At 34.0% G+C, this 11,177-nt stretch overlaps 1 protein-coding gene across 2 annotated transcripts in view; it reads right to left on the bottom strand.

Moving 5' to 3' along the window:
* Window positions 1-3,743: 3,743 nt before the first annotated feature.
* mta1 (metastasis associated 1) overlaps window positions 3,744-11,177 on the bottom strand; it is a 107,874-nt gene continuing 100,440 nt past the window's right edge. For both annotated transcript variants that reach the window (XM_005158860.5, XM_001333237.8), the window contains exons 17-18: window positions 6,761-6,915; window positions 3,744-4,645 (exon numbers count right to left, since the gene is read on the bottom strand). In XM_005158860.5, coding sequence (XP_005158917.1) covers window positions 6,806-6,915 — 110 coding nt within the window. In that variant the 3' untranslated portion in view covers window positions 3,744-4,645; window positions 6,761-6,805. The remainder of the gene's footprint in view (window positions 4,646-6,760; window positions 6,916-11,177) is intronic.

Raw genomic sequence — 11,177 nt, 5'->3', positions numbered from 1 at the left:
ATACAATTTAAGTCCCATAGAAAAAATCTGGTTTGAAACAAGGTGGTGCATAAATAAAATATATATATTTTTTATTTTAGGTTGTATATTATTTTAAAACTCTAAGACCAATGTTTTTGTTATTGTCTATATACAGTTATCATTTTTATTTCCGAAGCAGTTCTCTAGGTTTTAAAGAAATCCAATCAAATCTGAAAACTCTATCATCTTTACTCGCCGTTCATTCCAAAACTGTTTGGCTTTCTTGTTGAACATATATGAGATATTTTGAAGAAAGCTGGAAACCTGTAACTATTGACTTCCATAGTATTTCCATGGTTTTTTTTTTCTACTATGGATGCCAATAGTTACTAGTTTTCAGCTTTCTTCAAAATCTATTCATTTGTGTTAAACAGAACACAAAAAAAAAAACAAAAAAAAAAAAGAGGTTTGAAACCATTTCAGGATGAGTAAATGAGTGCATGTTCATGTTTAAGTGAACTAACCCTTTAAATGAACCCTTTGGGCTCTAATGGGTTTTGGTATGCTGGAGAAAATTGACGTATACCCTGACATTTGTGCTTTTTTAATTTCTTAGAAATATAATAATGGCTAAAGTCTGATAAGTAGTATGCACAAATTGTGACACAATAATATGTAAGCAAAATAGAAGGGATATGTGTGATTGATAAAATAATAATAATAAATAAATAAATCACTGAAATAAGGCAACACAGCCAGAGCATTTACAACTAAATGTAAAGGATGTGAATATTACCCTAATTATCATTATATTGATTTTCTTTTGCTAGAAAATATGCAAAGGAATGTCTATGCCATTAATAGTGGTGCTGATATATAAAAGATGAGCTCTGACAAGAAAGACTGTACTTTACATCGTTTCATACCAATTACATGAGCAGAGAGTATTTGTCTTCATTAACATTTTCACTCTTTCAATAGACATATCTAATGCGTTCGCAAATATTTGCTTAGTCTGAGCTCATAGGAAGTCTCTACATTTTCTAAAGACGCATTACTCTTGTTGTTCAACCATTTGAGTATTTTTGTGAGTATTTTAAAGACTATTTACTGCCTTCAGAAAAAAATTAAAAAGCATGTCAGTGCTTTTACTCATTTACAGACCCAAAAAGTTCACCAACATGAAATGAAAAATAATTTCAAATAAAATAATATTAGTTTCAGTTTGTTTTAGTTAATTTTCCTTAAAATGGGATAATTCATCCAAAAATGAAAATGTAGTCAACATTTGAACATAAGAGAAGATATTTTGTTGAAATGTTGTAAACTGCTAACCATTAACACCCATAGTAGGAAAAACAAATATCACAGAAGTACCCCAATAGAAAAGTGATATATCATACTGTGCAAACTAAATACGACATACTAGTCAATATTTGAATTTTACATGTATAAGATGTCATATACGCAACATATAACGAAAAATTTGGCTACGCAGTGGCGCTGTAGGTAGTGCTGTGGTCTCACAGTAAGAAGGTCGCTGGTTCGAGCCTCGGCTGGGTCAGTTGGTGTTTCTGTGTATAGTTTGCATGTTCTCCCGTCTTCACATGGGTTTCCTCCGGATGCTTCAGTTTCCCCCACAGTCCAAAGACAAGCGGTACAGGGGAATTGGGTAAGCTAAATTGTCTGTAGTTAATGAGTGTGTGTGTGGTTGTTTCCCAGTGATGGGTTGCAGCTGGAAGGGCATCCGCTGCGTAATAAAACATACTGGATAAGTTAGTGATTCTTTCCGCTGTTGCGACCCCAGATTACTAAAGGGACTAAGCCGAAAAAAAATGAATGAATGAATTGAAAAATTTCAACTTGTATCTATTTTTCCAACCATCTGAATTACAAATATGTACATATATGTACAAATAAATGACATAGATAGCCATATATAAACATATAAATGTATATACACAGGGTTTCTGCAGATTTCACCAAGTTACATTTAAGACTTTGACATTTTTAAGACCATTATAAATTAAATTAAATTTTAGACTTAAAAGTGCTAAACGCTAAGGAATTTTTCAAAAGGCCCAGATGGAAAAGATTTTGATTTGCCCTAACAAAGAAAATGTATTTTGTATGTGTGTGTGTGTATATATATATATATATATATATATATATATATATATATATATATATATATATATATATATATATATATATATATATATATATATATATAAATCATGCATCCATACGCTTTTTTTTTCCAAAATACACTTTCTTTAAAAAATAAAAAAAATGAACAAATGTTTTCTAAGTTTTAAAAACTATAATAATCTAAATCTATGCACAAAAATCTGTCCAGGTAAGTGTCCTCAGCAGTAAACACACGAGGCACTTTTAAACAAAATTACTCTAAGAAAAATAATTAAACGGTTACAGCAAAAAGAGTTAAAAATTACCTTTCAAAATAAAAAGTTTTTAAATAAAAAGTAGATTTAAGACTTTTTAAGGGCCAAAATGTGAAAAGTTTTATTGAGATGGGGATTGTTGGTTATCGTATAGGTGTTAATAGCTAGAATGAGTAGCTATATATAAACAAAACAAAAATAAAGACCCGTTAAAAAATATCTAAGTCTTACAATACAATATTTCAGTTAATTTAAGACTTTTAAAGGCCTAACATTTAGATTTTGAGGTGTAAGACTTTAAGACTCAGCAGACACCATGTATTTAATTAAATATATTATTTGAGCTAATATATTTGAACCAACGCAAATGATCTGGGAAATTCGTAACTTTTTGATTTAGTGGTTAATTCGCATAATTTATGATTTGCTCATCACCCAATGATGGTTGGGTTTAGGGGTGGGGTTGGGAGCCACGCCTCATTTTTTTAAATCATACATTATCATACAACTGAACTCGTACGAATTAAGACACTAAACATAAAATACTTACGTTTTCTCGTGAGATCAGGCTGATTTGAACATATATGTACATAATTGTAATTCTAATGGTTGAAAAATATAAATGAAAGGGTCCATTAGTGCAATATTTAAAAATGTTGCATTTTTACATACATTTTATATACGTAAATCCAAATTTGAGCTATCATGTTAAATATGTAATTTGCATACATTGCCATATATCAGATTTCCATGTGATTAAATGGCTACCAGTTTCCAAAACTAAAAAAGAAACTCAAAACAGGTTTGCGACCATAAAGAGTGAGTAAATAAACACAACATTTTCTTGTTTGGATGAACTTTCCCTTTAAACATACTGTTCCAGATGTAAGTGCACTCGGCTGGGTTAAATGCTAAGCATAAATTCAGTGTATGGGTCAACCTACTTAGCCACGTCACAACTTCTCTTTCCTTCTCATTTCCTTTTATACATGGTAAACTGATATCTGTTGTTATAGATCTGTTATCATTTCCAAATTTACATCCATTTTATAAGGAAAAAATGACTTTTTTACTACCAATTCAGCTTTAAAAAGGATGATAGGCATAAACAGGTCTAAAAAAAAATTAATGAAATATTAAACTTTAAAATTTTGAGATTTTCCAAAATAAAAATTCAGTCTACTGTGTATGAACGCTTGTCCCTTAAAAAGAAGAAAAGTGTGTCATGAGTACGAGAAGTTCTGCATTGGCTATAGGATATTAATATTTGATAAGCCAACTGCAGAGTAAACTAGGCTGTATCGCATATCCGTGTCCTGGAGCGATCTGTGTGCAAATATAAAGTTAAAGGAATAACATGAACACCACACTCCAAAATCCAGGCTCATTCTTGAGAAGGTGCATCATTGTATTAATGGAGTAGTACCTTTTCAGAGTTCCCGCCGCCCCTCCGTATATGCAAGAGAGAGCGTTGGGAGGTTTCCTTACAAAAAAAGACATTTCAAAGAATGCGCTGTGCATGGCAAATCCATTACAACAAGCTTTGATATCCGCCGAAGGCCCAAAATGCACCACTGTACAATAACGCCTCCCCTCCTGTTTTCATTTACATATTCACAAAAGAGAAATTACATATAGAAGCAGTCGCAATACTTGTGAAAAAGGTAGAAAAAGAACGTTCTGTTGTCTTTCTGAATAATTTAAACCGCTGAGGCAGGACGGGGCCAACAGAACCGGCGAATACAAGCATCCAAACGGCGAGACACTGAAGTCATAAAGTCCTTCACGTCGGCACAGAGCTGACATGTTACAAAACAACGCAAGAGACAAAAAAAATCATAATAATAATAATAATAACAGCAGCTTGTCCCACCTATACACTATGGGCGCAAGCCATTTCAAGAAACGTTCAAGATTCATACATTTTCTCAAGTCATTATAAAGAAAATGGTTATACTTGATAAAAAAAGAGAGCAGTAATAATAATTGTAATAATTATAATAATAATTACAATGACAGAAGTAACAGCCGATGGTAAACAATAATAATAATTATAATAATAATAATAATAGTAGTAGTAATAATCAGTCCTGTACAATCAGGTCAGTCCTGTGAATGTCCACAGGCTGTTGAAAACCCATGGAGACGTCAGGGCGTTGCAGTCTTTACAATGGCTTCAGCTGTAAAAAAAAAAAAAACAAAAAAAAAAAAGAAAATGGGCCTCTCAGACAGGGCATTCTGACCGCAGATGTTTTCTTAGGTCCATCCGTCACTGAGAGCTGAAAGAAATAAAAAAATAATAAAAATCTCGAGTTACTTGGAAAACGAATCACAGAGAGACTGTCAGTTTTCAGCTGGCAAAGAGTTTGTAGTCTAACCCAAGATTTTAAAGGCATGGTACACCAAAAAATTAAATTTCATACTCAAGTGGTTTTAAACTTTGATGAATTTAATGTAAAAAAAAAATAATCACACTATAACCTCTTAAAACGGATCGTTCACCCAAAACAACCTCAACATTTTCAAAACTAGTTTAAGTTTCTTTCTTCTGTTAAACACAAAAAGGTTTTCTCCAAACATTCCATGAGTATATCTTGTTTTGTGTTCAACAGAAGAAAGAAACTTAAACTAGTTTTGAACATGTTTGTTTTGAGCAAACGATGCATTTTAAGAGGTTACAGTGTGATTTTTACATTATCGAGTTCTTTAATTATGCATAATTTGGCATAAGGAGCGTTAAAATGAGCCAAATTTAGGTAAAATAATTACAATTCCCAAGGACGGTAAAATGAAGTTGTGTTATTAGCGTTGTCTTTATGTATAATAGATGCCGTTTCACCAATTTAATACACTGACATATGTGATTTACATTCACACATAAATAACATTATTAGAAAATGTGATGTGTGTGTTTTTGATCCAACCGTGAGTGCATTTGACAGCTGACATGTTTTGTTGTTTACACGTACTGAAGACACAAGGGCCTTACAGTTCAATTCATAATGATTAACCCTTCTGGGAACTTGTAATTCTTTTTCTAATAGTTCCCAAGTGCTGTTTAATGGAAGGACATTTTTAAACAACAATTGTAACAGTTTCTAATAACTCATTGCTTTTGTCTTTGCCATGAATGACAGGACATAATAGTTTTCTAGTTATTTTGCAAGATTGCTAGCATTCAGATTTCAACTTAACTTGAAATTTTCACCAGATGTTGGTAACAACCAAAGAAATCCATATATGCAAACAAAACAATATTAATTTGTTTACAAATGAAGCTAAGTGTAATAAAATGAAATAACACAGGGAAAAAGGATTGAACAAAGGAAGAAGGGGAGATGTAGAAAGACAGTGAAAGCCCAGACAGCAGCTGAAATCCCTCAGTAGTTATTCAGCAACCCTCTGCCCTTTATCATTGTGAATTAATATTCACTGCTTCAGTTCAGTCCAACATCTATATTATCAGGATTATGAAGATGAAACCAGGGTGGACATTTCAGTAAGACAGTGATCTAAAACACAGCCAAGGGAACTCTCAAATGCTTTCAGAGAAAGAAAATCAAGCTGTAGAATGGCCCAGCCAATCACCCGACTTAAATCCAATAGAAAATACAAAGTAAAAATCAGATTTTATAGACAAGACCTACAAAACCATCAAGATTTTTACACTTTGTTTGAAGTCTGTGGAACCTCACACCTGAGCAAATCATGTGACTTCATTCTCCATATTAGAGTGGTCTTTAAGCTGCCATCACCAAAAAGCCTTTATACAAAATATTAAATACGTTTCAGTAGTTTAGTCCTTTCTCCTTGTGTCATGACATTGCTATTACGCATAACTCATTTTTTCAGATTTGTTTTAATTTGTTTTATTGTTATGTTTGGGTTTTTACCAAAATCTGGTTCAATTTCATGTTTACAGCTCCTTTAGAATATTACTCCCAGAAAGAAAAAAAAAAAACATGACGTGTTGAGTACCTTTTGCCCTCACTGTATATACTAGCAAATTAAATTAGTTAAGCAAGTTATTGGACAACAGTGGTTTGTTCTGTAGCCAATCCGGCCAAACTAAAAGCAATAAGACTTTATCCAGATGAAAATAATACCGTAGGACGTACTGTGAAAATGTCCTTGCTCTCTTAAACATGACTTGAGAAATATTTGAAAAAGAATAGAAATTTTGCAGGAGGGCAAATCATTTTGCCTTTAACTGTATATAACATTAAAAAGAATAAATGACTTGAAATAGGGCATCCTGTTATATTAATATCCTCTTCAATAAACAATTAATATGATTATTAGTGCTGTTTAATCTGAAAACATTAATAGAAAGCTGTAAACATTTCTTTTGTAGCAGATGTTTCACAAGTCATTACAATGAAAGTAATCAGTACCTGCTCATCTGGTTGGAGTATAGCAGTCAAATGTCAAAGCAGAGGTCAGTCTAGTTCGTGAACCTCATCCTGCAGGACAGAGGGAGTCCGGCCAGCTTCAGACATCCTCTTGGCCATTATCTCCCACTGAGGAGCCAGGACTTTGGGTTTGGACCCTAAAACACATATAAAACACAGAACGAAAAATTAGATTTACAGCTAATAGCTAAAATAAACAATTTAATTTTCATTAACCACTACAATTAAAACTACACTATAGTACATTTGCAATTATTCTATTAGCAGATCATTTTTTACCAAAGGCAACCTGGGATCTATCAAGCAGTTCATAGTTAAATTGTTTCAAATCTTCATACAGTATGTTGTAAAAGTTAGAATACAAAGCATATGAGATTACGATACTGTCTTAAAATACAGCTGCCCATGCAGATTGAGGTAGTACACATCAAGGCATTTTACTAATTCATGAAATCAATCTACCATCTTTAAGACTTATCACCTACATTTATTGTTTCATAAGAGATTCACAAGTTCACTTCAAGAGTCATCATGTCTAGTGGTCATAACAGGTATTGCATGCACTCCCTAAAGAATTAGTTTATCCAAAGAGGAATATTCTGTCATTAATGACTCCCCCTCATGTCATTCGAATCCATTGAGGTCTTTATTCTTTCAGAACACAAAGTAAGATATTTTAGATGGAATCAGAGAGCTCTCTCATCCTCCTTAGTTAGCCGTGTTCCTGAGACATTTAAACTTAGCCAATGTCTTTTTTTGGGTGTCAAGTCTATGACATATTTCCAATAGAGTCAGAAGCGTAACAAGCAAAGCAGCATAGTAAACACACACACCCTGACATGATGCAGAAAACATTGGTGAAAAAAGTTGTTTTAACAGGTATTTTGATGAACAAAAGTATTCTTGGAGCTTCATATGACTACAGTTGAAGCACTGAAGTCACATGGAATGTTTTGACAACGTTTTTTGGCTAGTTTTTCTGGACATCTTAAGACATTGCTGCCTGTAGAGGATGAGAGAGGTCTCGGGGAATGAGAATGACATGAGGCTGAGTAATTAATGATAGATTTTTCAGTTTTGAGTGAACTAATCCCTTAACTCCATCTTCACATAATGCATACACAGCTGACATCCCAATAGACCAGGACTGAGGACAGCAACGTGGAAAGGTGCATGTGCCATTTATCACGAACACATCAGAACGATAACTGTAATGACAAGCGCATAAAGACCCCAAATGTAAAAGCAATCTGAAAAAAAAAAAAAAAAAAACAGCATGGGGTGAAGAAACAGGATTTGCTGCTTTGGACAGAATGGTGCCAAGCTCATCAGGAATTTATATAACCATTGAACATTGGTTTCTCTCCAAAGCCATCATTGAGATGAGAGGGTAATGAAGCACAATGTGACAAGGGAGCATACAGAATTGCTCCTAACGTCAACTCCACGTGTTTGAGGAGCCCTTCTTTTGAATCGATGGTTCTGGTGTGTTTACTCTGTACAAAATGCTCAACTTTTGCAGCGGTTACTGCAAAGATTGTTGTAGTTTGAAAACTCTGTGGTTGTGTTTCAGTGGAGATGTACTAAAGCACAGACTTTCGAAAACAATTCACCTCCTGATTGAATCTTCTGGATAATTGCATATCCTTCCTTGATCCGACAAGACCATACCATGTGTAAAGCATTATTACCTTGAGGTTGGTTTAATTTTTGTTATACGCAGCTTATTAAAACTGAGAATTGTTTTGCTTTTATTGAGATCTTATACAAATAAACTACAGTTTCAAATGATGTCTTATAGAGCTGCATAATTAATCGAAAAAAGATCGCGATCTCGATTCGACCCCCTAGACGACCTTAATCCAGCATTTCTACGATTCAGCCAATTATATTTTCAAGTTCTGGAATCAGGAGAGAAGAAAAGACGGCTGCACAGGCCTTCACATTGTTTCACATACCTTGTTCAGCAACGTGGACACCAATAGTGTTGAAAATGGTGTTGAAAGAGTCACATACTGTAACTATAAGGTATAATTCAACCAAAAATGCCATTTCTGTCTTCATGTAATGATGTATTCGAGGCTGCGATATCAGACGTGACGTGAGCTGCTAACTGTGAGCTGTTACCACAGAGAGGGAGGGCGCGCGCCTGTGAATGAAGTCTCCTTTAGTGAACAGAACCTGCATAAGCTGCGAACAACAGGTAATAAACTTGTAAATAACGTTCAGTTTGTGAAACAGAGTGATTGTTTGAGAGCTGCGCGGGAAGTAGAACGCTCTTAGCAGTGAAAATGAAACTGAAAGCATGCACAATATTTAAATAATCATATGGCATTATAGAGTTATGATTAGGCGACGACAAGCATTTGATAAGCTTTTTTCTTTTTTAGCGAACATAAAGTGTTGTGCATGAGATCAAACAGTAGACCTACATATTAATATAGTTTTTTTTACCATGTTTGAGAAATAACAATAATAATAGCCCACTCATATAAACCTTTATTTTACTTCTACAGGATCGTGAGAAAATCGTAATCTTTATTTTAAGCAAAAAAATAAATAAATCAATTAAAAATAATAATAATAATAATAAAAATAATAATAATAAAAAAAAATAAATAAAAAAAAAAAAATCGCAATTCTCATTTTAATCAAAATCGTGCAGCTCTAATGTCTTATCATCTGCAAGATCAAATAACGTTACAGTATTTTAAGTTGTTCCTGTGTTATGACAAAATCACCAGAGCATCTCGCATGTCGAAAACACATCCCAGAACTGCTAACTTGAAATTAAAGCCAGTAGTCAAACAAATGTTACATTGTGCAATGCTCGGTTGTACAGTCTGTGCTCACCTACCTGACAAGTTTTGATGGTTTTAAGAGTTTTATGAGGATACCTGAAAACAAATGAACCACAAGGTCTCGTTTCCAAAACCATATTGACTATGAAAGAACCAGTTGCTAAACTAAACAATAAAAAATATGTTGTATTTATTCTGGATGAGACATTTGTTTAGCTTTAATTCAATTTGACTAGACACTTATTTGCTTAAAGGTACCATAAAACGAAAATCTGGATATACCCAAGAATAGCTGAATATAAATAGCATTTCATAAGCCTTGAACAGCATTATTTCCTCACTGTCATGTAAATCAGGTGAGCATAAAATCCCGGACACAGACTCTGACACACAAGATCATTATCATGCACATCCCCAGCACCATATGGTTGGCCACAACATTACCTAGTGAGATTACAACAATACTTACCCCCTGTATTTTTTAAGTTCATCTAATCTTGTATTCCAGTGGTCCCTCGCCATAACATGGTTCACTTTTTGTGGTCTTGCTGATTTTTTATTTTATTTTTTGTGAAATTTGACAGTTTGCCAAATTGACATAAATCTTCAACTGCTAGCAGTGCAACTCTGAAGTTCTATACTGTATGTTTGCAAGTTTTACAACTACAAACCCTATAATGACGACAAAATGTTCTGCACCGTCAAAGGCACCTATGGTAGCACCCAAAGTGCAAAGGAAGATGCTAACCATTGCACAAGAAGTTACAGCAAATAGTGTACAAGCTAAAGAAAGGTAGAAGTTATGCAAGTGTTTAAACTAGAGAGAACAGTGTGAAAATGTTAATGCCTATCTGAGAAAATAGTGTAATGAGGGGTTTTACAGCCTTAAAACATCTATAATAATTGTAAAATGTTTGCGTATTTCACATATTGGGGGCTATTTTTACAACGTAACTCCTGCAATTAACGAGGGACCACTGTAAATTTACTCTGCATGTCAGACTCTGATATTCTCCTAAAATGGGACAAGCTTTAAGAAAGAGTAAGGAGTTCTGTGAAGAAAGTAGTCATGCAAGACCAAGAACTGTAATCTGTTCATGGTGCATCAGAATACAAAATGCAAAATATACAAGCTATAAATTCATTTAAAAGTCACCCCAAAGAGGTATGCGGTCTGTTTAAATGTGTATATTTGCTAGTTTAACATTTACATCGTGAAATTTGTTTGTAATGAGGCAACAGACACATGTATATGTTGATAACTGCTGAATACAAGTGTGTGTTGCACTAAAACTGCAATTCATCGGCTCCCCTTGAGGGGCTGGCTCCAAAAAATCCAGGTGATTTCTGACAGCAATGATAAATTTACTATTTTTACAGCTGATAAAACATGTTTACATCCTAGTACAGGGGTGGCCAACCCTGTTCCTAAAAAGCCACCTTCCTGCAGATTTCAGTTGTAACCCATATCAAACACACCTGCCTGTAATTATCACATGGTGTTCAGGTCCTAATTAATTGGTTGAGGTGTGTTTGATATGGGTAGCAACTGAAATCTGCAGGAAGGTGGCTCTCCGGGAACAGGGTTGGCCACCCCT

This window comes from Danio rerio, chromosome 17 (assembly GCF_049306965.1).
Source record: "Danio rerio strain Tuebingen ecotype United States chromosome 17, GRCz12tu, whole genome shotgun sequence".
Classification (NCBI taxonomy): domain Eukaryota; kingdom Metazoa; phylum Chordata; class Actinopteri; order Cypriniformes; family Danionidae; genus Danio; species Danio rerio.
Note: the sequence above shows the minus strand (reverse complement) of the source record. Positions and strands in the feature narration are given on the sequence as shown.